Source organism: Pyrus communis, chromosome 7 (genome assembly GCF_041283825.1).
Source record: "Pyrus communis isolate YQ-2024b chromosome 7, ASM4128382v1, whole genome shotgun sequence".
In the NCBI taxonomy this organism is placed as follows: Eukaryota; Viridiplantae; Streptophyta; class Magnoliopsida; order Rosales; family Rosaceae; genus Pyrus; species Pyrus communis.
Window position 1 is genome coordinate 20,373,970 of NC_142571.1, and position 26,993 is coordinate 20,400,962.

The 26,993-nt window shown below is 37.3% G+C and overlaps 1 protein-coding gene and 1 long non-coding RNA gene across 2 annotated transcripts; both read left to right on the forward strand.

The window, feature by feature from the left end:
* Positions 1–16,581: 16,581 nt before the first annotated feature.
* Positions 16,582–19,080, forward strand: LOC148695868 (uncharacterized). The gene is made up of 3 exons (XR_015964025.1): positions 16,582–18,365; positions 18,481–18,545; positions 18,638–19,080. It is a non-coding gene; the product is annotated as an uncharacterized LOC148695868 (long non-coding RNA).
* Positions 19,081–20,858: 1,778 nt separating this feature from the next.
* On the forward strand, positions 20,859–22,126 carry LOC137734356 (uncharacterized). The gene has a single exon (XM_068473632.2). The coding sequence runs from the start codon at positions 21,140–21,142 to the stop codon at positions 21,899–21,901; it is 762 nt and encodes a 253-aa protein (XP_068329733.1). The 5' UTR covers positions 20,859–21,139; the 3' UTR covers positions 21,902–22,126.
* The last annotated feature ends 4,867 nt before the right edge of the window (positions 22,127–26,993 follow it).

Here is a 26,993-nt window from a genome sequence, read left to right on the forward strand (position 1 = left end):
GCATTTTCATCAAAGAACACATCTTTGGACAAGGAAATCTTTCTGGAGCTTGGATCAAATAATATGTACCCTTTCTCACAGATTCCATAACCCATAAAAATGCATTTGGGACTGTTTTCTTCAAGCTTATGCCTTAGTGCTGAAGGAATGTGCACATAGCACAGTGATCCAAAAACTTTCAGATGTGCAATGCCTGGTTTTCTGCCAGTGTATGCTTCAAATGGAATTATTTTCTTGAGAGACTTATAGGGATATCTATTAAGTATGTAGACTGTAGTGTTCACAGCCTCTGCCCAAAATGCATAAGGAAGGCCCTTTTCATGTCGTATGGACTTTGCCATTTCCATCACAGTTCTATTCTTCCTTGCAAACACTCTATTCTGTTGAGGAGAGTATGCCATAGTTAATTGTCTCTAAATTCCAAGCTCATTGCAATACTTGTCAAATTCATTTGATAGAAACTCTCCACCCTTATCACTAGTTATACATTTCACCTTATATCCACACTGTAAATCAGTAATAGATTTGAACTTTTTGAAACATTCGAATGTACTTGATTTGTTCCTGAGAAAGTACACCCATGTCATTCTGGTACAATCATATGTGAACAACAGAAAATACCTATTTCCAGAGATAGATTTAGTTTGCATTGGTCCACAGATGTCTATGCGGACCAACTCCAATGGAAATTTAGCTCTCCAAGTGGATTTGGATGGAAAAGAATCTCTATGTTGCTTCCCCAGCATACATCCTTCACATACAACAGAAGTCTTCTCCAAATGAGGTAATCCATGAACCATTTCTTGGTCTTCAAGCAGTTTGATGCTTCTGTCATTTAGATGCCCCAATTTCTTATGCCATATATGCAAACAATGTGTTACACTTGGCTTGAAGGCCAACTGATTTGCGGGCATCATTGTAAGAGGAAAACACTTGTTGTTTGTCATTTGCACTCTAACCACAAGATTGTCCAGTGACCAACCATCAAAGATATTCACTACATTACCTCCAAACACTAGATAATACCCATGCTCCATCATCTGTCCAACACTAAGAAGATTCTCTTCAAGTCTTAGAACAAGCATCACTTCTTGAATATGCTTCCTTCGTAATTTGGTCTCTATCACTAGAGTTCTCTTTCCTACCACCTGAACAATTTCTCTAGTTCCCATCTTCACTTTGGAAGTCAGATTTCTTTGAATATTAACTAGCAATCTTTCATCACCTGTTATGTGGTTACTACAACCATTATCAATGTACCATGAATGGTTCACCTTCACATCTGTCACTACATTACATGCTTAAAACAAAGAACTAGTTTCTTCTATCTGATTTGCATAGTTCACCTTTTGTACACCCTTATTTCCATTGCAATCTCTGAGCACATGCCCAAGCTTCCCACAACCTGTGCATTTAGTCTTCCATTCAAACTAACACTTGCCATAATGCAATTTATCACAATGTTTACAAGCTATTTTGATTCCATCATGAGGGACATTCCATTTATTTCCTTTGGATTTCCTGAAATTTTTGATTTCTAGAATAACTTCCACCCTTAGGATTTTTACCTCCAACATTTAGACTTGTAAAAGCCCTCTCTGTGGAGTTTTCAGCATGTCTATCCAATCTGAGCTCAAAGCTTTTCAGAGAAGCAACTACCTTTTGAACCTCAAGAATTTCAAGGTCCTTAGAGTGTTCAATCATAGAGCAAATAGAGTAATATGATCTAGGCAAACTAATCAACAATTTATGCACAACTTTCTCCCTAGACAGATCTTCACCATAGGTCTTCATTTGATTCATTATATCAAATAGTCTAGCAAGATATACAGATAAGGATTCACTATCTTTCATATGTGTATATTCAAATTCTCGACGCAAACCTTGCAATTTTATGCTCCTTACTTGCTTATCTCCTCTGAACTCTTGCTTCAGAATGTCCCAAGCACCCTTTGAGGTCTCCTAGTTCACAATTTTGGGGAAGATTTGATTTAAGACTGCACCTTGGATCAACCAAAGTGCGCGAGCATCCTTCATCAGGGTTTCAGTCATCGTAGGCTTCTCAACTTCAAAAATATCTTCTTTCTTATATGTATCTTCTATCTTCTCATTCTCCTTCTTTGGATCTGAAACATCAAACCCATTTTCAACAAGATCCCACAGACCATGAGATTTCAGAATGGTTTTCATTCGAATACTCCAGAACTCATAGTTTTCTCCATTGAAAACTAGCGTGCGAAGCTCAGCAGTGCTCGATCCTGCCATATTAGACATTGGATGCAAGAAATCACACCACCTCGATCGTCGAATGAGCTCAATCACAGCTTGAATCAATTCCAATTTTCCCTTCATAGATTCACGCCCAGTTTAGGCAACCGAACCTGGCTCTGAGGCTATGTTAGAGTTCATAGCTTTTGATATTTAGTTTTATGAAGGTTTGAAGTGTTTGGGAAGAAGGAAAATTGCAAAGAAAATGTAGCTATGGTGCTGAAAAATGATGAAGGTTCTGATTGTATTTCACACTCCACTAATCAAATATAACCGTTAGAGGAGACAGAAGTGAGATTCTTCTCTAACAACTTTACACCAAGATTAAATCCTAGCCCTTGATTCTATCACCTTATGAGGTGATTACACTTGTCATAATTTATCACTTAAATTCTAGGCTAGAGAAAAGACCACTTGGACTATGATCCAATGGCTCAAATTACATCAGAAATTTAAACATATAAAAATGGAATTCAAAACTTGTGACTTTGGCTCCAAGATATCAACTTAAAGGGTTAAGCATCAACAATTTTTGAGCTCTCAAGGTTTTCAAAAGAATGACAAAACAATCTTGGATGTATGAAGAATTAAAAACACAAGTCAACAAGATATGATTCCAAATGTCCAACAAATAGATTTGTCTAATGCTTCAACCGTTTAGCTTAAATGAATTGAAAAACTAGTTGTAGGTGAAATATTAGTTACCAATTTTCCGAATCTTGAAGCTTTTCCAAATTCTAGATAAATCTTCCAAACGCAATCAAAAGACACAAACTCTGACCCCAAATCCCCAAATTTCCAGCACCCCAACCAGCTCAACAGCTAGGTGGGTACTTTCCAAATCCTCTCCAGCCAAAAGCCCTAAGAAACCACCAAAATTTCAAATCCTTCAACTCCACCCAGAAAAACTTGTTCAGCAAACGAAACAAAAACAAACTTCCCAAATCAAAATTCCAATTGGGTTCCTTCCACCTCAAATCCCTAAGGCAATCACAAATGAGTTATTAGATTAGAACCCAAGTTTCTCAATTACCTCCAAAAACAACCCCAAGAAATTGAAACTCCAAATGACAAATAACAGGTAAGAAACGGATTGGATTGGATTAATGAACCCAATATACCATCCAATGGATTGGATTGGATGCCGCTTCGATCAGTTTGAATGGGATTTGGATTGGGAGAAATTTACAAAAATGTGGATAGGGTGGCAGAGAGAGGAGAGAGACATCTCCGCTACCTATTTGACAAAATTATTTGTTTGATGGAAGTTTCTATTTGTACTTCTATTTCTGGAAAGTTAACAAACAAAATGGAACGCCCAAAAAACCCAGATGAAACAAAAGAGTTTGCAAATGTTGGGATCTTCCATTGCGAAAAGTCTTAGATAATCTTCAAAGGATATGCCAAATATAGTATGTCAAAATTTTATTTGATGGTTGATGTGGCAAATTGAATATAAGTGCTAAATCTTCTTCTTTTCCAATGGATGTGTCAAATATTTATTTTATTATTTTATTGGGCCTAGAGTTACATTAACTAATAAAAAATAATCAAAATTAGTTTTAGTTTGTATTCTATTGGTTGTTAATGGGATCCATGCATTAAAAAAATTAAATTAAACATATTACTCCTTCTTTGTTTGCTGTCACAAAAGGCAGCTACAAAGCAATGAGTCAAATGACTCACATGCCACATTATATATGACATATCTATTGGAGAACACTTGAATATCTTTTAATCATATTTGGCATATTTGACATCTCATTTGGAGATGATCTTACTTTGGCTCTGGAGTACCAGATAATTCGGAGTACCAAGAAAGTCTCGACTGATATTCAGAGTTGAGTTTTTGAATGAAAGAAAAATGCTTTTCGTTGCTTGCAAGATTAAAACAGTTGCGTCAATGATGACGAGTGAGCTACATTATAATATGAGATTTGATATCAGATGCGAAAATGGTTGATGTGCGCCATTGATGTTGAATAGGAGGACCAATCTCCTTCTATGCGGTGGCATCCGCATACCCACACTTAACACCTCGCAACTATCTTTGAAATAAGAGTGCGTTTTTGAAGAAAATTTTCATTGTGACTGAAACACAATAGACCACGTGTTTTTATATAAGTGGTGGAAAATTTTATTTTTAAAGTTATTAAGCTTTTAACACACATATTCCACCATTTGTATAGTGACACGTGGTGTATCACCATATGTTCCGGTCACACTGAAAAATTTCTAGTGTTTTTGGGGGTTTTTTTTTTTTTTTTTTTAATTTTTTTTTTATTATTAGAAAGAGGGGGAGATATTGAAAATATTATATTTACAATAATATTACGCATGAGTAGAAACTTAATACTCTATAGGATGATGGACCACATGCAAGAGTGCGCCATTGCTTATCATCCTATTAATTAAGGTTAAAGACTTCCCATGATTCTTTTTTTATATGAGACTAATATAAACAAAGCCTTGCGTTGCTGCATTTTTAATATTAATTCCAAATGTGAGAGAGTGCTTTTTTGCTTATCATCTTATTAATTATTGTTAATTGTTGTGACATATGTTCTAATAGATAATGTGATTGTGTAAATCTTACGTAGAGATAAATTATGAATCCTTTGGGATTTGGAAGAATATTTCCTAATAGACTTTGAATTAATTGGAGAGCAAGTTTCTCTCCTCCTTATTACTATAAATAAAGGCATAAGGACTGGGGAATTGACACACAATTCCTCAAGCCTATTCTCCATCTCTCTCTACCCTTTGTAGCACCCCCTCAGTTAAATATAGGCCACAACACATTATCAGCATGCTACTCCGCTGTGCTAAGGAATCTAACGTGGTTATTCTTTAATCAGGGGAGTATTACATTTCAATTATTCTTAATTGATTAAATTTTGATTTTACTGAATTCATATACTTTTATTGATTCAATTTACACTTTTTTTTTTCTTGAATGTGATATGAGCTTTGGAGATGGAAAGCCGAAATTGAAAAAATAATTTTCTGCATTAGACCAGTTCATCAACATCATCACATAATTAGGTTTTTCCAAAACAACGGTTTTTATCTCAATATTTTTGTAGTCCTGATAGCATGAACATTCACCATAATGCATGACCTAACTTTACATTTTTCGAATTTTAGATTCTACATAAAATGTGTATGCATTATACTCATAATTTTAAATTATGTGAATTGATATTGCTATGAATTATATTGATTATGCATGAATTGAATTATATATTGTTATATGCATATAATTGAATTGAAAAAAAATTTAAAAACTAAGGTTTCGAGAACCCAACCCAGCGAGTTGCAAGATTTGAGTGCGCCGCCGTGCAAGACATGGAGTTGCGATGCATTGGAGCACAGCTCTGCTATGCTGAGAACCCAAGACAACAACGTCGTTCTGGCGTCACCCCCAACCCAGAAAAACCCAGCCTCGCCTTAAGTCGAGACTACGAATTTGCTACCATTCTTTTCTGAAGCCACGACTTGCAATCGTGTTAGTTTAAGTTTTCATCATTGTCTGCAATGACGTTCTTTGAATTCCCCTTGAAATTCATTGAAATCAAAGATTCCCCAAATCGAATCCCGTTGGTTCTACACTTCCTCGACATCGAGGACTCTCCTCCGTCGTTATGACTAGTTCTTGGATGAACCACCATGCATTTTGGCTCAACCCGAGGTTTTTCCTGACCTTAACACCACCGCTAAAAGCGACGGCGCTGGTCTTCTTCTCCGGTGCGTACACCTAGCTATGCTATGACGTTTCCCTTGGTCTCGAAGCCCTGTGGGCTTCACTCTTTCCTTGGCTTGCAACCATGTTTTTCTCTATTAGGCTCGCTTGCTGCTGTGTCTCTAGCTCGCATCACACTAGCCCAATTGGGCTTTGGTGTTCCCGTGTTCCACGCCACAGTGGAACCCAGCCCGCGTAGCTGTTAAGAATTCCCTGCACTGCACCACATTGGATCCCAGCCTATGTGCTGGTACATCCATCTAGGCCCGCATCTACAGCCTATATCTGTGCACATGGACTTGGCTTTTCCAGCCCAATTTTAGGCTTGCACCTTCCACCCGTGGGCTTTGTTCTATTTTGGGCCACTAATTTTAAACACCAATTTTTTTTTTTTTTGGCACTACTGGTTTTTATTTTTCCTTCAAATTCTTCCTATTGGCCCAAAAACCAATAATTAATGAAATCACTATCATAGGCCCTAAAAACCTACACGGATTTATTTGTTGCATATTTTTGTCTTATATATATTGTGTTTGTTTGCAGGTACTATGAACCTGAAGTTCGTACTTTCGAACCCGAAGTTTCGGAAAAGTGCCATAGAAACCTGAAGTTTCTTAAAATGCAACACTCGTGTATAGACCAAATTTTGATTGGAGTCTACTGAATGGTGGTGCCTTGCTTCGGCAGGAATGCACTGACATGCATGCTCTGCTTTGACAGAGGTGCACTGAACGATATTGCTCTAATTCGGCAGAGGCCTACCAAAGAAACCCTTCTAGCTTTGGCTGGAGCCTACCAAACACAAGTCTGGGTCTGTCTCTCTTTCACAATCTAATTTGAGTTTATTTTACAAAATATGGTAGAATCAGGGCCTACTAATAGATGGTATCATGCCTGAAACATGATCCTTAGTACCTAAGACCTAAAAATTTCAAGAATAAGGGATAGTATTCCCAAACCTCAACCCTGCAGAATCTAATTCTGTTTTTGACGGAATAAATCATTGGTCACATGTGTGGCTGTTATCCACAATCTGCCTTCTCCACACTAGTGGCTCGGATTAACAAGCTTAACGCTCACCATCATGATTATCTGATCAAATATATTCGATTGGGTAGTTGGAGAATTTACATCGAAAACTTTCGATGGATATTGCATGTCGGTTAGGTTTTGAAGTTGAACATCTAGTACCCTATGTTCATACCTAGAACGACCTAGCAGAAGCATTCATTAAATGTCTTCATATGATTGCATGATTGTTGGTTAAACGTACCAAGTTTCAGATCTCTGCTTGGGGCCATGCAATATTGCAAGCGCCATGTTGGTCTACTGAGGCTTGTCACGACCCAACCTCATAAAACGCGTCAGTAGGTTACCAGATACGAACTCGATGTATCATATATGCGCGTCTTTGGTTGTGTGGTCTATGTACCATTTGCGCATCCCTTATGTACAGAAAATAAGTCATCGGAGAAGGATGAAAATCTATGTTATGATTCTTCTTCTAATATTTGTTACTTTGAACCTTTAACAAGCAATCTCTTTATCGCTTATTTTGCAGATTGTCACTTTTATAAGACAATTTTCCTGTCGTTAGAGGGAGATACTAGACATTTCCTCTGATCTAGCAAAAGTGACGAGATCACATATACCAGTTGCAAATGTGCTTGCAAGATAAATTTACCAAATGTACAATGGAGTTTCGTCCCAAAAGCAGAAACGCCATTACTATGGCCGACCTTTATACATTGGCGGCTAGCCAATCAATTTGTCATATGCCAGAAGTGTGGCAGATCATTCGGTTTGAAGGATTCATTTCCTTGAAAATAGAGGAACATGGCACGAACGAATCCACCCCTCAATCGCTGTCTTAATCTTTTCCATCTCATGAGATTAAATCCGGATTACTCTCGAGACTTGAAGTTCTTGGTCCAGTATACCAGTTTGGATGAAATATGGAATTTGAATGAGATTATCATAGATGATGTTTCATTTATATGGTAACTACAGACATAAATGAAAAGCGACATTAACAAACTATTTTTCGTTGATTATTGTCAACATAGAATTAGTTGGTCAACTAGAAGAATCAATTCATGATGAATGAGATGAATGAAATAGTGCGATATGACGACTTGTGGCCCAAGGTTTTCTTATGCCTTGTGATTGATTGCAGAACCTTCAGGATCTTTATACGAAACCTTCATGGAGTTTCTAAATGACTTACATGTACTAATTCAAATAATTCTAGACCACAAGAATACCTTTTCGGTTTTGACGAGGTCTTCACTTTGCGGATGCAGAACTATCCAGACGGATGTGGTATATCTGTCTAAGTGAATATTTGATCAGTCAGGGACATATGCCCTTGCGTGTACAAAATTTGAAGTTGCTAGAGTTGAGAAAACTAACTCTCACTTGAAGTCGGACTCTAAGATAAATGATCTCGGGAAAACTCGACATTACCTCGACCTGAAGTTTCAAGCTAGTTCTAATGGTATTCTGGTCCACCAGTCGAACTAGACCCAGAAGGTGTTACGTCCCAGTATACCTTGATCGTCTATACGCTAGAAGCAAATGAGACCTTTACGGAGGTTATGGAGCATAAGGTTTCATATTAGAACGTGAGGCAACCATATCTAAGTACAATTGGTGTTTATTGTACTTAGCTGAGGGCACGATTAGACATCTTATGTGTTGATAATCTTTTGGTATAAAGCAGCACTACGCCTACACGCCACCACCAAATTTGGTGTTAAAGATGTTTTTCCGTTACTATGGATTTGGGCTTATTTGTTGATAGGAGCATATTTATGCGACTTAAATGGCTTGTTCTCGTACATTTACGTTATGTTTCTTTAGTTATTTTAGTACTTTAAGCTATTTTCGTGTGTTTGTAGGTCCAAAGGGCTAAAGGAGCAAAAAGATGCATTTTGGAGACTTTTGGAGCACTTTTGGGCTAAGGACGGATAGCTTATGCTTGAAGCCAAAGTGTTGGACGAAATTGAAGACCTAATTGGAGCCAAAGTGTTGGAACCTTGTTCTCTTTAGTTTTAAGACATTTAAACATTTCCTAATCCCAATCATGCCATGCATAACACACATCCATTCTAACACATTGTCATTGCACATGCATTTCCTTCATTAGTTAACCCACATGCACTTATCACTTATCATCACCACATATCATATCACTTAATCACTTATCACTTATCATCACCACTTAACCACTTATCATATCATAACCACATATCATATCACTTATCACTTATCACTTAACATAACATCCACCTACTTCACCTACAACATCCACCTACTTCACCTACAACATCCACCCACTTCACCTACAACATCCACTTCACCTACAACATCCACCTACTTCACCTACAACATCCACCTACTTCACCTACAACATCCACTTCACCTACAACATCCACCTACTTCACCTACAACATCCACCTACTTCACCTACAAATGACATAGCCATATGTTCCCTCCACTACTCCTATAAATACCCTTGCATTCATTCATTCATGGACATCTCATTTCATACACAACACACCATTTTTCCATTTCCCTTGTAATCCAAACACCATTTTTCCATTTCCCTATTAATCCAAACACCACTCCCCAAACCATTCACACCATCAAACTATCCTTAGACCTTGTGCTACAACAACGAGGAAGAGAAGAGTGCCTAAACGTTCATACAATTCAAGTTTGAGTTGTTGGAATGTTTAGGTGTTTCTTTGATTTCAATGTTTAAATTCAATTCTCTTTGTTTGTACGTATGAGGAATGGAAGAGAAGAGTGCCTAAACGTTCATACAATTCAAGTTTGAGTTGTTGGAATGTTTAGGTATTTCTTTGATTTCAAAGTTATAATAAACTAAACCCCCTTTAGCTAGGGGGTGATTCGAAATATATGTTTATGCTTGCATTTTGATTTGATTACTTCTAATTGCATTTCATAAGTTGTTGATTCAATTTGTTTAACCGTTTGATTGATAACTTATTTATGTATGTTTATTAAGAATGCGCGCTTAATTTTCATGCATGAATATGACGCTAGAATATAAGTGATTTTCACCTAATCGTTATGAACTTATATTCACAAGTAGTGGAGGTTGCTTATAAACAATCGCGTTAAATGAATTATTGGCACGAGTTTCATGCTCATCATAGTAACGAATGCCTCGTCAACACTTATAGTTTTCATTATGCTTAATGATCTTTGATTGTATCTTTATTGTGCTGTTCACGTAAAGGACTTTTGGAGAATGTTGTGAATTGCGTTGCGCTAAATCATCCAATTCATTAACTTAAGGAAAACTTGACGGTTAATTTAAGCGGACCTAATTAACCCGGGGTGATGAGTTTCATAATTTATTGAAATGTAATTGGAAATCTTTTTATTATGCAAGTGTAACATATGTGGAGATGACCCCCTTAGCTATTCTATCATCCATTCATTCCATTTCATCAATTTCATATTTACATTCTGTTTTAATTTGTTCATTTAATTTAATTTCGTATAAACTTAAATCCCCCTTTACTTTAATGTCAATTTAGTTAGAAATCATTTTAGTTTGTGTTTTTAAAAGCATTTTGAGTTTTTGGTTTGTTTTAGAGTTTTAAAGTTTAGTTTTACATTCTTTGAGTCTAATTTAGTGTTTTATATTGCGTTTTTACGTTTTTGAGTCAGTTTCCAAGAGATTAACAATCCCTCCTAATCCCCGGTCCAGAACGATCCCTACTTACACTTATACTACAAATTGACAAAAAGAGGGTTTAATTTGTGTGCGTATAAATCACGCATCAAATTTTGGCGCCGTTGCCGGGGATTAGAAAATTTGCTAATCCCTTGGATTGTTTGTTTCTGTATTGTCTTTTAGATTTAGTTTTTATTTGTGTTTTGTTTGTTAAGAACAACATGGCACTTGATAACGCTTCTCTTTTGTCACAGCTCATGGAAAGGTCCCAAATGCAAAGAGTTGATATATCTAATCTTCAATCAAGGAATAACGTGTTTTCCAATACTTACAATTCGGATTGGAGTGATCATTCAAACTCTATGTGGTGGGAACCTCAAAATGCTCAACAAGGAGGATATTGGCAGCCACCACAACCTCATATTCAATATGCCCAACCAAACTCAAGTTCGTCAATAGATTATAATCAAAAGCTTAATGAATTAATTTGTTTGGTGCAGGGCTCACAAAATCAAGACAATGAGGCTCAACAAGAAGGATATTGGCAGCCATATGAGGAGTTCTATTCAACGCCTATGCAGCCACCACAAAGGTTGGACCACTTGGATAAGCAAATTGGGCAGATCGCGGAGTTCGTAGAACAGTTTTGCGACCAAGGCGAACTCCCTAGTTCAACCATTGCAAATCAGAAAGGAGAATTTGAAACCACCAATGCTATCATGTTGAGAAGTGACAAGGAGGTTGGAACGGACCCTCAACCATCAAAATCAAATCACAAGGAAGAGGAATACACCCAACCCACGGAAAGGGTGGAAACACCTTTACGGGAGGCACCTATTGCTCCTATGCCATCTAATACAGGTATGGTTGTTCCAAATTTCATTATTTTTAACCCCGTTCCAACAAGTATCCCTATTCCTTGCAGATTCATGACTTCCAAGGAAGAAGAAGGTGAAAAAGACATCTTGGAAGCCATTCCAAAGGTGACAAGTAGGGAATGTCATGAATTCATCAAAGAGGACGTTCTTGAAACCACAAAATCCAAAGAAGTTAAATTTGATGACATTGGACAATTCATAACCATCACATGCAATCTGGCCAAGTCCAATATCCCTGAAACTTTCAAAGGAGTGGTGTTTGTCATTGAGTTCTTGTCAGACAAAACAAGTAAGTCATTTTTTCCAAATTTCATTACATTTTATACTAACTTGTTGTTTTTTATGAATCAAGCACCCAATCTGGAATTTAAACTATTACCGGATCATTTCAAGTATCACTGCCCATTCAAAGATAAATTCCATGCCGTTTGATTTTATTTATGTAAAAAAAAAAAAAAAAAAAAAAAAAAAAAAAAAAAAAAAAAAGAAGAAGATACTAAACATGGAGAAAGATGGAGCCTTCACAGAGGATGTTTACGTGAAGCCCCGCTACGAGGCGTCGAAGCAGAAGGAATAGAAGCGGAAGGCATAGGAGCGGAAGGCGCAGAAGCAGGAGGCATCGGAGCGGAAGCCATCGGAGCTAGAGCATTCCAGGCCTCAATACTTGGCCAAGCGCTGGATGACCCAGGAAAAAGGTGCCTCTGGAGATAAGACGCAAGCCTTTGACGGTCACTGTGAATTCGACCCTCAGATTCTTGCAGCTCATCAAGCTTCCTCTTCATCCCCGACGAATAGTTATTTGCAAGCACATGCAAACTTCTATTCTCGTACTTAAGCTGCTGGATCTCTTGCTTAAGTCTTTCCACCTCTGCCATCAACGATTCCACTTGGCAGGACCGAGCAAGCAGGCGTTGGCCCATGTTGGACACAGAACTCGCACACTGAACACTAAGTGCGAGGGACTCTTGAACGGCCAACTCATCGGACCGTCCTGACAGCAGCCTACTATCTTTTGGAGTGAGGAGGTTCCTAGCTACTATTGTAGCTGTTGTGGCGTCCTGCATCACGGAGTCTTCACCTGTGAGAGGACCGTTAGAAGATAAGAAAGAAGGGCGCCATACGTTACCTTGACGCGGCGCGCCCGTATCACTGCTGAGACTCAATTCTAAGCTAAGGTTCGATGGGTTTGCCATTTTTCAAAAGTGTTCAAAGAGATGGGGTGGATGGAGTTAATTCTCAAAGGGCCGGAGTCGATTTTCAAGAATGGGAATTCTTCAGAGTGTGTTTGTTGTGGTGATCGATAGCTCTATAAGAAGCCAAGGCGACGCGTCCACCAATTCAAAAAGCCGGAATTTCCGGCGTAATTTAGGCGACGCTTTCTCTGCTTTTCAGAAGACGTGTTCAACTTTGTCAAAAGATTTCTTCTTTTCAGACAACACGTGGAGGCCATCATCGCAACTACACGTCTTTAGCCGACAAGCGCAAAGTTCGGCGACGCTTTCTCTGCTTTTCAGAAGACGTGTGCAACTTTGTCAAAAGGAGCCGCATCTGCACTACCACGTGTCGTTCAGAAAGCGAAGGGGCGTCGTTCAGAAATCGAAGGGGCGCCTGCTCAGAAATCGAAGAGGCGTATTCAAAGATCGAAGAGGCGCCACTATTTCAAAAAGCCGGATTTGCGGGATCAAAACGTTTGTCGACAATGGTAAAAAGTACCACCACTTGATATTATCTCTATATATGTCGACCTTCGTCTTTTATGGCAGGGCAAACCTGAAGAAAATGCCCAACTCTCTCTCACCTCTGAGGGCGCACTCCCAGCAAAGCCTTTCGAAATACTCAATTCTTTCTTCTTCCCCAAAGATGATACCAGATGCCTGGAGTACATATGACCCAGGAGGAAACGGCGGATTGAAGCATGTGCTGATTCATTCACCGCTTCTTCAAAGCAAAGGTATCTCATATCATCAAGGTCAAAAGCAAAAATATCTCATATCATGCTCTTTCCCTGTCTTTTTCTTTGTCCTTGTTCTTACTTGCATGGCAAAGTAAAAGAAGCAATCAGCCGGCACTTGGAGTCAGTCTACCGATCTGGAGCCAACTGCCTGGAATCTATTCCTGATTGCTTACCTAGCGTTGCTCTCGAGTAGTCATCTTCAACGGTTGATACACTTCCAGAGAAGGGACCACTCCTGCAAAGATTGAACAAAGAAACAGATTACAGGAGGAAGCTCAGACCTTCGGGGGAGACCCTAAAGGGAATCCTGCTGCCCAGATCAAGAGTAGCACAAAGGAAAATCAATGATGGGCGGAAACCAGTTCAAGAGTAAGCCTGTGGAGTCACTATGATCAAAGCTTCAATGCAATTACCAAGGAGAAGATGGAATTTACACTCCATAACCAGATTTGCGTCCCTAAACTCTTCTCTTTGTTAATTACATTCTGCCATGTTTAGTATGTTTAAATTGCTTTTTGTGTGTTTACTTATGTTTTGTGTGAATCTATGCTTAAAACATTGAGGACAATGATTGATTTAAGTGTGGGGGGGGGGGGGGTAACTAATGTTGTTAATTTAAATTCGTGGGATTTTATCACCCATAACTTCAAATGTTGTTCCTTGCTGTTTTAAGGTGTTTTTAAGTTGTTTTAGAGTGTTTTAGTGTGTTTTGTTTTATAATTCGAAAATCCCATAAAAATTTGAAAAATTGTTTTGAAAAACCCAAAAAGAGTTGTTTTAAGAGTCGTTTTTGTGTGTTTGTGTCTTAGGGTACCTTCCAACACAATGATAAGGATTTGGTTTATAATTGCATGACGGTTAGAAAGAGTTATAAACATAGAGAAAAGTTTGATTTACTCTTGGTATATGCTTGGTTATGGTTATAATGTATGACTTCACATGCAATCATAAAAGAAAAAAATTCGTTTTTGTAACATGCTTGAAGGAAGGAACTCAAACAAACGCTACAACCCTGAGAGACTTGAGCCTATAACGTTCTTTGGAGAGTATAATCTGTGATTTCTTGTTTTCTAAAGTCGTTGCATGATCTCATTATTCTTTGCTTGGTTACTACTTAGAAGGCGTTTCATCATATAGTTCCAAATGCTAGAACTCATGCCCATTTCATTCAAAGCATGTTATTGATTTGCATAACACATATTCAAGAAGAAGTTGTGTAGTGACCACCACCATAGCCAAATAGCCTTACTTCCCATATTTCGTATATATTAGTTTTAACCCTGTTGAGCCTCGTTTAGCCTATTTTCTTTGCTAACCACATCACCCCTTACCTAGCCTAGAGTAGGACTTTCCTATACCCTTGTTCTTGAAGTATAATGAGCATGACTTAAATGAATTCCTTTTGAGTTACATTATGCAAGAAAATGAGTGTGGGGGAGTAAAAGTTTGTTTTTTTAAGTTTATATGTATGTTTTGAAGAAAAAGAAGAAGAAAAGAAAGAAAAGGAGTGAAAATAAGTGAAAATGAACTCACGAGCGTTGATGGTTAAAGAAAGGGTCCAAAAAAGATGAATATGGCCCTAAGTTCTGTGTAATTCCCCCTTGGGTGATCAAAGTTGACTTCTGCATTCTAAAGGAAATTCTAAGTGCCTAATTCAATACTTTGCTCACTATTGCTTGAAGAACGTTTGTTATCCTTACCTTTCATTTTTAGCCAATTACCCCAAGCCCCGTTACAACCCTTGACTTCTATATTGAGTGTTATGTATTTCAATTGTGGAGTTTGAACTTGGTATGAGCTTATGGTGTCACTGGTTCTCGCGTCTAAGTAGTAGCATTCCATTCATGAGATCATATCTAAACATGCTTATTAACTCCAGAAAATGTTTTCCTTATTATAACATATGTGAGTGTTCGTCTACATGTTTACATCAATCTTCTCACATATACCTAGTGTAAGGTGTGTAGTCAGAAAATCTGTGTGAAAAACGAGAGTACATCTAGTAAGAAATTGAGGGAATTCTCTAAAGGCATGTTACTACATTTGAAATGTGTTTTAATTGCTTAATTGTGAACTAGTATGTGGTGACTATGATTAAGAATGTACTTAAGTGTAAAGATGGCTCAAATCTGTGAGAATAATGATTTTTAACTTGTCATGTGCATTGGAAGTCCTTGATACGATTGTTGGAAGGTGTAGGTTGTGTTTTGTTCTTTTTGTTTTGTTTTTCTGTTTTGCTCGAGGACTAGCAAAAGCTAAGTGTGGGGGTATTTGATAGGAGCATATTTATGCGACTTAAATGGCTTGTTCTCGTACATTTACGTTATGTTTCTTTAGTTATTTTAGTACTTTAAGCTATTTTCGTGTGTTTGTAGGTCCAAAGGGCTAAAGGAGCAAAAAGATGCATTTTGGAGACTTTTGGAGCACTTTTGGGCTAAGGACGGATAGCTTATGCTTGAAGCCAAAGTGTTGGACGAAATTGAAGACCTAATTGGAGCCAAAGTGTTGGAACCTTGTTCTCTTTAGTTTTAGGACATTTAAACCTTTCCTAATCCCAATCATGCCATGCATAACACACATCCATTCTAACACATTGTCATTGCACATGCATTTCCTTCATTAGTTAACCCACATGCACTTATCACTTATCATCACCACATATCATATCACTTAATCACTTATCACTTATCATCACCACTTAACCACTTATCATATCATAACCACATATCATATCACTTATCACTTATCACTTAACATAACATCCACCTACTTCACCTACAACATCCACTTCACCTACAACATCCACCTACTTCACCTACAACATCCACCCACTTCACCTACAACATCCACTTCACCTACAACATCCACCTACTTCACCTACAACATCCACCTACTTCACCTACAACATCCACTTCACCTACAACATCCACCTACTTCACCTACAACATCCACCTACTTCACCTACAAATGACATAGCCATATGTTCCCTCCACTACTCCTATAAATACCCTTGCATTCATTCATTCATGGACATCTCATTTCATACACAACACACCATTTTTCCATTTCCCTTGTAATCCAAACACCATTTTTCCATTTCCCTATTAATCCAAACACCACTCCCCAAACCATTCACACCATCAAACTATCCTTAGACCTTGTGCTACAACAACGAGGAAGAGAAGAGTGCCTAAACGTTCATACAATTCAAGTTTGAGTTGTTGGAATGTTTAGGTGTTTCTTTGATTTCAATGTTTAAATTCAATTCTCTTTGTTTGTACGTATGAGGAATGGAAGAGAAGAGTGCCTAAACGTTCATACAATTCAAGTTTGAGTTGTTGGAATGTTTAGGTATTTCTTTGATTTCAAAGTTATAATAAACTAAACCCCCTTTAGCTAGGGGGTGATTCGAAATATATGTTTATGCTTGCATTTTGATTTGATTACTTCTAATTGCATTTCATAAGTTGTTGATTCAATTTGTTTAACCGTTTGATTGATAACTTATTTATGTATGTTTATTAAGAATGCGCGCTTAATTTTCATGCATGAATATGACGCTAGAATATAAGTGATTTTCACCTAATCGTTATGAACTTATATTCACAAGTAGTGGAGGTTGCTTATAAACAATCGCGTTAAATGAATTATTGGCACGAGTTTCATGCTCATCATAGTAACGAATGCCTCGTCAACACTTATAGTTTTCATTATGCTTAATGATCTTTGATTGTATCTTTATTGTGCTGTTCACGTAAAGGACTTTTGGAGAATGTTGTGAATTGCGTTGCGCTAAATCATCCAATTCATTAACTTAAGGAAAACTTGACGGTTAATTTAAGCGGACCTAATTAACCCGGGGTGATGAGTTTCATAATTTATTGAAATGTAATTGGAAATCTTTTTATTATGCAAGTGTAACATATGTGGAGATGACCCCCTTAGCTATTCTATCATCCATTCATTCCATTTCATCAATTTCATATTTACATTCTGTTTTAATTTGTTCATTTAATTTAATTTCGTATAAACTTAAATCCCCCTTTACTTTAATGTCAATTTAGTTAGAAATCATTTTAGTTTGTGTTTTTAAAAGCATTTTGAGTTTTTGGTTTGTTTTAGAGTTTTAAAGTTTAGTTTTACATTCTTTGAGTCTAATTTAGTGTTTTATATTGCGTTTTTACGTTTTTGAGTCAGTTTCCAAGAGATTAACAATCCCTCCTAATCCCCGGTCCAGAACGATCCCTACTTACACTTATACTACAAATTGACAAAAAGAGGGTTTAATTTGTGTGCGTATAAATCTCGCATCATTTGTCCATATGCATCTTAGAATATATCACACCCTCTTGATCTTCGGAATGATGCTTACCTTGTGGGATTTGCTAAATTAGACTATCTATCTAACTGCACAAGGTACGCTTTCGAATGGTTATGTCTTTACCATTAATGAACACCGCAATATCTTGGAGGTTTGTGACATAGATCTTTAGTTGAGAAACCTTTGAATTGTTCCATAGATTCACTGTATGTCATCACGTGAGAGATATAGTCGAGAACTCTTGTTGAGCATATTTGAACTCCCTATGATTTTCATCTATTGTTGAGTCCCAACAACGATCTATGAAGATAACATCGTATTTATCGACCAGATCATGATACATCTAACAAGTCAACGCCAAGCATATTGTGTCTACATCTGCAAGAGAATCAGAAGATTGAAGTCAAGCAGTCCAATCCCAGACAACCTTGCCGACTTCTACACGACATCACTGCCGAAGTCTACCTTCTAGAAGCTTGTCCGAGGAATTGGTATGCATAACTTTCTTATTTGCGATGCTTGTAGTTTCATTTGGAAATACTGTCAAACTCAAGAGGAGTATCCAGAAGTACTCACTTGACCTTAATGTACTCTTTTTCCCTACAGGTAGGAGTATTTTTCCCACTGGGTTTTTGCTACCTGACTAGGTTTTGACAAAGCACCCATCATGGGTTGGTTATACACTTGTGTACATTTTACTTACATCCTAAAGATGTATAGTTTTGATTGAATATAACTTCTCACTTTTCTCCTTTGACTATAGGCTTTTTGTCCCACCTTGGGTTTTGCCGTAGCGAGGTTTTGTGAGTTTACCACCCATGCATTCTTCCGTTTGTTTTGGGACTCGCATCATCTATTGTGCCGACTAGACGGGACTACTTCATCAACTACTTCTACATTTGCTTGAAAATCTGATGCGCCATCTACTTGAGTATTTGCACACTCAAGGGGAAGTGATGTGACATATGTTCTAATACATATATTGTGATAAGGAGCCACTTGCCCATTTTTAATAGTAATTTGTTATGTTATTATTTTCATTATTATTGTTGTTAGTAGGAATTATGGAGTAGTCTTATTCACCTCTCACTTTCTAGTAACACGTGTAACCCCTCGTTAAGGTAGGGGACCTTTGAACTTTTGTGTTTATTACCCTATTAACTAAGGGATGATCTTAGAGCCAATAAGTAGAATCATTCTCTATCATTTGCCTCATCTATCATCTCACAAGCGCACTTCCTCCTACAATTATCATCTCCACTCCTCCATCTTTTCACTGTTTTTTCCATACCCTAGAAGGGTGTTCTTGCGGTGGAGATTTGGACTATATCTTTTGTGCATATAAGTTTAAGTCATAAACTATTTAGTTCGATGTTGCATCTGGAGGTGACAAGTTTGCCCTGCGTTGTGTGCGATTGTTTGTCTGACTGCGAAGCAATCAAGCTGCAGACTCCTCCTTAATATGCTCCATTGATTGGTGCCTTCCACGCTCCATGTTAGTGCTTTGATTCTTTGATTTTTATTTCCTTCTTTTAAATTTTTATGAATTTTTACAAGTAGAAATCAATTGTTTTTATTTTCTTGTTTTGATTGTTATGAGAAACAAAGAAACGTTTATTTTTATTTGTTTTATTTTATGATGGGCTCATGTGCAATTGGAAGTTTCAACTATGTATTCATAAATTTTGAATTTGTTCTTTGTTGAGTATGATTTTTAGGTTGTAGAATTGCACTTTTTGATGTCTAAGCCAAGACGTTTCAAAATTTCACTACAAAAAGAATAAGGGTAAATCATCAAGTCAACACTCTCATCCATCCATAGATAATTCTAAGTCTCAAAAAGTTGAGTCTGAGTCTCCAACACCAATAGTTGATAGCAATTATCTTGAAGGTGATCCGGGCAATAGCAACCTACCCATTTAATAAAAGGGATAACATTAAAAGAAAATATATCCTAGAGGAAACATAACAACCCGAATTAAAGCCGTACCCACACACATTTGAGGAGACACAATTTCGTAGAATTCAAAAAGGTTGGTTTTGATAAGTTTCCTTGGCTTGAGTATTTTATTGTAAAAGACAAAATATATTGTTTTCCATGTTTCCTTTTTTATAACAATGCATAAAACATTCTCTATCTACTTCTCCAGGTTTAAATAATTGGAAGAGGATTGGTGGCGAAAATGAACGTAACGTTTTTTTCGCAAGTATGTAAGGCTTTCTACTTCTTAAGACATCGAAGTTCAGATCAACATTCACTTACAAAGAGTTACAATGAACGTACTATAATCTTATATACTGGCTATGAATACTCCATCACGGATTGATGTCCTAGAAGGACAACTTGATAAAAAATTACAAGATTATTGGGATAAGCAAGTCTCAAGCTTGTGACCTTCCCTCACAAACAGGCGATGAGCTGACTGAGAAGAAGCTTATTGCAGCTTAGGATCATGGCTAGTACTGAGATGATTATATCAAAAGAACAGAGCTTGTTTACGTGTTTTGATAAAAAAAGATTAACAAATTAAATTTGAACAAAATTTAAGATCTTAGCTAGCTCAAAACTCTTACTATAAGATTTTTCTTTCAACATAATTGAATCTTCCTCTAGATTGTATAGATATTGGTTTATATGAACTAACGAAAAGAAGGAACTGGTTTTAAAAATCAAAAGGTAATAGGCATCAGAAGGCTTATAAGGTAAAACAGAAGGCCAGTTGTAACTTATATAAGGCTTCTATTATTTAAAAGAAAAAAAGAAAAAGACTCTCAAACTTGTGACCTGCTACAATCCGTAAACTATTTCAACCACTAGAACATATACTCTTTATTGCAAAAATTAGCACACAAAATACATAAATTGGTGAAATTCCAGGATGAGCCATGCCCTATTGTGGCCTCCCCCCCTTGACCAGACAAATGTGTGATCCTTATCCAACGCTTCAAGACTGTTTTGTGCACAAAGTCTAGGCAAACCCATGACCAATACTCCTCAACGTACGCATGCATGCATGAGCTAGGCAGGATTGGAGATCGATCTGTGACCCAACCCCAAGCTGGGCACATCCTCCGACTTGCTAGCGACATATGCATCAGCCGTCATAGTGATTCGCTCGCCGGTGAAACTCTACACCGGTTGCCCATCCGAAGGTATCTCTCTCTTGCATGCGTCCTTTCATTTATCATCACCATCACCATCACCATCAACATCGATATCCTACATTTTGGTCAGCTTTACATAAATTAAAGGCTGCGTTAAAATATGGATTCGTCGTTTTTGATGGAGATTCAAATACCAAAGCATGCAAAAGGTGAGGGCTCACCCATGGTTCCCTTACTTCCCGTTTCACACAACCCTTATTCAAAATCCCATATTGCGACAAGGTCGACCAATGTCTCCACTACACCAACCATTGCCAAATTCACCTTCCTCATTTTTCCCTCCTTGGTCACTCTTGCCATTATCGTATTTCTACCGTTCATACACAAGGAGCTAACTCTAGGCCCCCAAGCCCCCGTTGTCCAACTTACCGCCTTATCCGTGCACAAATTCAATGTCTCCGACATAAACCTAACAGCCGAATGGGACGTCAAACTGAAAATTGCTAACCCTAATCTTGTCTCTTACATTTGGTTCAACCGGCTCGAAGGTTTCGTTCTGTATGAGGACAGACCGCTTGTCGTCAAGCCAGAGGAGCCATTCGGTCTGCCCATGAAGACAAAAACCGAACTGCATCTCAGGCTTAGAATGGCGAATTGGGAAGGGGATCAACCAGCGCTTAAGCAATGGATGTTGGAGAAGATGAAGAAAGATAGAGAATTGGGGGGTGTGAGATTTAGTGTTCAGATGGCCATCTGGGCGACGTATAGGAGTGGTTGGTGGTGGTCGGCGCAACATGTGATTATGAATCTTCAGTGTTTAGATTTGCAGATTGGGTTTGTGCCAGGCGCCACGGCTACAGGTTTTGGGATTTTGATGGCTGATGTACCCACGACGTGCTATGTTCCCATGCTAGCTGAGTAATAATTTAATCTTTTAGATGACCTGATTTTTCCCCCTTCATTTTTTTTCCTTGTGTATTTCTTTATTCCTTGGCTGAAGCCCTGTGAATAGGATCTTAATCAAATTTAATGTGTTAGATTTTCTATTTTGCAAATATCTACTCTGCAGGCATTGGACTTGCTATTTGGTTCTCTTATTTTCTAGTAATCTCTATTTAATCATTTATGCGGATTTTATTTTTCAACATATTTAATCTATTAAAACTTCAATGCCGGTATATATTGTAGAGATTTCACATGGATTTCAAATAAGAATCATTCGCTTCACTTGCTTTACTCCTTAGAATTGCTGGATTCTTTTGCTTTTGCTTTCAATTTTCTAAAATATTATTTTAGTTCATGTAGTTTGGGTAAAGTCCCATTTTGGTTCTGGTAGTTTCAATTATTAGTTATAGTTTGAAGACAACAGCTTAATCGTCTAATTTTTGCCCCTTTTTTGACAAAATATACTTGATACCATTTATATATATAGAGAAAGCTTTAAGTCATTATCGCTTGCAAAAGTATAGAAGGAGCTATTATATATCGAGTAAGTCTCTTCCGTGGAGACATAAATTCACATTCAATAGAAGAAGGACATGTGGACTATATGCTCGATATAATGGTTTTATTTTTAATACGTGAGCAGACCACAAACCACTTCAGAGAATGTGGCATATGTCTGCCCTTTATGAGGGACCGCACGTGGTACTTGTTTGTCCGGTGAGTATAACGGTTTTGGACCACCAACATATCCAGGGTGCTTTAGACTTGTGATAAGTCTTGGCACCGAGCCATACCTGACCCAACGATGGCAAGAAACCGACTCTTCAGAGTCTCCCTTTTGGGTGTCTGGCGGGTTTGCACTCTTACCAACAGGGACCTCTTGGACTACTAGCATGTAGGATTGCGTAGACTGGTTTGCACCATCACTAGTAGAACGTTAAGGTTTGCCTAGTATGACCTGCAACTTCCCCTTGCGGTTGCTTGTCAGGTCTATAAATAGCCAAGTTAAACAAGGAAAATAGTAATCACCACTTACTTCTTTGGACTCTCTTAAGTGCTAAGTTTCTCTCAAACTACTTTTCTGACTTAGGCATTAGAGACCCTTTGGTGGACAACCTCCCCCCTTTTTGTGTGTTCCTCAATTAGGCTAACAGTGTTTCTTATTTTGTAAGTGGAATTCGTCATTTCAACCTTGTACGAAATTTGCATCCACATCTCCCACTCGATATTTACAAGGCTTATTTTTAACTATGCCCCTGGGACTCAGTTTTGATCTTAGTCTACCCCTGAAACTCAAAAGCCGGTATTTTATTCCTTGAAACTCAAAATTTGTTCCACTTTGACTAGTTTCCATTAAATTTTTAACATCTGTCAAATTTGCTTATGTAGCTTTGCTATCTATGTGGTGACATATTTGGGACCCATCACCCAATAAAACTGTACTATATATGCCTACGACCCCATTGTCATCTCGACTCCGACCTTTCTCATCGTCGTCCTCCTCCGCTCCAACTGCGTCTGGTCTCTCTTCTTCCCTCTATCCTACAACAAACTTTCGATCTCCCACCGACTCGGAGATTTAATGATTTCAAATGATAGCGAGTTTTCCTCAAGTAAATATTCACTATTTTTTCAAGTAATTATCGAATGAAATCCGTGAGAAGAGCATAAGAAATACAAAATCAACCATGGAAACATGGGACTCCATTTCCTAATTTTTCAATAGGATTTACATTTGTTTTTTAAGAAAAGAGTTCAACTGGAGTTAATATGTAACCCATTAGTTCTCATAAAACCCACAATTTTTGTTAATTGAGAGAGTTGGAGAGACACAAAGAGGAGAGGGGGAGAGAGAAGAAGATGAACAAATTCTAACGTGGACATAATATCCATCTTTTTTTGCACATATATGCATTTTTTAATCAACGTCAACATATTTAACGGCTTTTGAACGAAATTAACAAAAGTGAGGCAATATGGATCAAATTTTGAATTTCAACCAAGTTTCAAGAGATCCAGCTAAAAATAAGCCTATTTACAATAAATTGGTTAGAAGTAAGATGTTTTGGGCACAACAAAATATCAACATCACACTTATTTTACTAGGATTTTGCAGTTCTAATAGTGACATGTGAAATGTGGTTCCCATTCAGTTGCAAGATTTTTCTCTTATATTTAAGAAGGGGAATGTAAACAATGGGGTCTTATTTGAGGTTTACCCCTTGTTTAATACTAGTATTATAGGGAATATGACTAATGACATTCCTAATTTTTTAGGAATGTGACTCCTCATGGGGAGGAGGTGTTGAAAAAAGGGAATGAGAATCAACTTTTTAATACCAAAGCTATCCTTACATTATTCATTGATGAAATGTAAAATTTATTTTTGTACAAAGGTGTCTTAGTAATTAAACTAATTTTATTCCGATTTCTGATAGCTAGTAAATATTTTATTTGATTTTTACTTTCTTTGTCATTCTAATTGTACACGAGCAGTAAACATTTTAACGAGAATGCCTATTACCGATTCATATTCTTATGTTCTTTATACTATCCTTGAGTATAATTACCAATTCGATTGATGAGAAGCTGACTTGGTTGGCCTCCTATTTATAAAACCAATAATGAAAAAGATAAAGAAACCTACGGTTATTATTATTATTATTATTATTATTATTTTTCGCTAAAAAGCCTTCCCAACTTAAGAATGTCATTTTAATTAATATTAATATTATAGTATAATCATCAAGCCTAATCCACACAACTATAAAGCCCAAGTCTTCAATCCATTTCCAAATGGTCCAAGTTCTAATTACTAAGAAAAAAAAATAAGCCTATATAAAGGTTAGTGAAAAAATACTGTTGACCAATGTGGGACAAGAGGGTTTCAAACTCCAATACCTACATCGTTCCGTGAGTATGTCTACTTAAGAAAAGTAATAATACATGCATCCATAAGCTAGCACGACTTTAGCCTTTGCCCCCAATCCGTTTCTCTTGGGGAACAAGAAATATATTGCCTACAGATGTCAGAGAATATTCAACAAAAACTCCAAACAGATAAAGAAACTAAAAAAATTCTAGAAGAGGGAAAAGAAAACTCTAACTAGGAAAAAGTCAATCCCAAAATCGACCAATGACGTATTCCTCAAGTTCTGACCTGATATAAATATACCTAATCCGACAACATATCAGACATAAAGAAAACAAACTTTCAAAGAGCTTTGCGACTGCGATTGTTTATAGCCATCCATGTCTGGCCTCCTCCAATACAACTTCTTTCCCACTGATTTCTTCTACCCTCGTCCACAACCCGTCGTCAACAGCGACAGTTCTACTCCCGGTAATTCTGTTGTACCTGTTCAAACCCGCCTGCGAAAGAGCGAAGAACATCGTGTTGATGATCAAAAAAGGCCTAATGTGACGGTTCGTTATGATTACAAGGACGAGCATCACAATAAGTTTTGGCAAGCCTCTTGCTCAACAGAGCTTCTACTTCCTCCGGCCGTAATAACCAAGAAGAGCCTTAATGATTAATTATGCGTTTCGGCTTTTAATTGTTCAGTATTTTGTTGAACATATTCGTCGATCTCTTCCGATTGATACTAATGTAATGTTAGAGGATTTAATTTTGGTCTGCTTTTTATGCAAATAAGGTTTGTAATAATATATAAGATATCTATTTGAAAAATTTCTGGAAATTATTATATATCTGTTTTCTCTTTTGTCAACAGAAAAAGGAAAATTAATGGCCTTGTGATTTAGGATTCTCCGTCATAAAGGAATGAAGCTAGGCCAGCCAAATTTAAGTTGCCTACAAGAAAATCCAGAAGGGCTTCTTTGAGTTCATAGTGCATTCATAACGACAGACTGACAGACAATTTTTATGAGGGAAGAGGGAAAATTGGCGAAACTACCTTGTCAATAAGAAGAAATCTATGTATTTTCCACCTCCATTAGTTTCCGCAAAAACTTCCGATTGAAAAATTCTAAAAACACCCCCAAAAAATTGTCCACATACCAATTCCCTACAATTTCCTCGGCTTTTTTCTTTTATCGCCCCAAAATTTCATCTCGAACTCGAGCACTTTTCAAGAAGTCATCCGTCCTAATACTCTATCACCCAAACTCATGCACTTATCTGTTACCTAATTAGACATATTAGCTATTACTAGAGCCATACCACATGGCCATATAAAATTGTCATGACCATCCTTGTGACCTATAATATGGCGTGACACACTACGCCTTTGTTGAGGCCCATGCCACCCCCTTCCATGGCATGCACGTCCAAGGTCCTGTCACTCGATCGGTTCCATAGATGCTTTGTACCCACCAAACCATACGTAATTATAAAAAATTGAAAGAAAAAAATAAAAGTTTTAAGGAAGAATACCAACTTTAACGAAAACTATCAATCTCATCCCATTCTATTTGGATTAAGCCACAATTTGTGGGCCAGTATATTTCTAAGAATAGTTACATGTACATTTTTGCTTTCATTGCACATAACCCTCATGACCCACATACTGTCGGCGTCAGTGTTGGAAATTGTCTCCGAAAAATTTCAAATCACTGTTCAAAGTGACATGAAAATAGCAATAGGTGCAACTTTTCCACATCAACTATGTTTTGTTGTGTGAGTTTATTGTCTTTTTTACATATAAACTTATGAAAAAATTCATTGTTTAACATGCTTTTTTGAAAATCATTGTTAGACAGTAACATTGAGATTGATCGGAATTTTTAATTGATCGGCAGCGGAAAGTTGGCTGGTCGAAAAAGCGTGGTAATATTAAGTAGTAGTTATGTAATTATTTTGAATTATAGTAGTACTTAGAGAACTGATTTGATTGGCCTTTCCATTGGTGCCTAAATAAAAAAATGTAAAATTTTAGCTAAATTTTTTCTTAGAATTGGTATTTGAACTAATGGTGCAATTCATTCTCTCATCATGCATGCCTGATTTACTTTAGAAATGGATGCATGGCTTTTAATTCCATACTAATTGAAGGAATCCTTGCGATTCTTCTGCCTAATTTCCTAGTTCGAGTCCGGCACTGATTGAG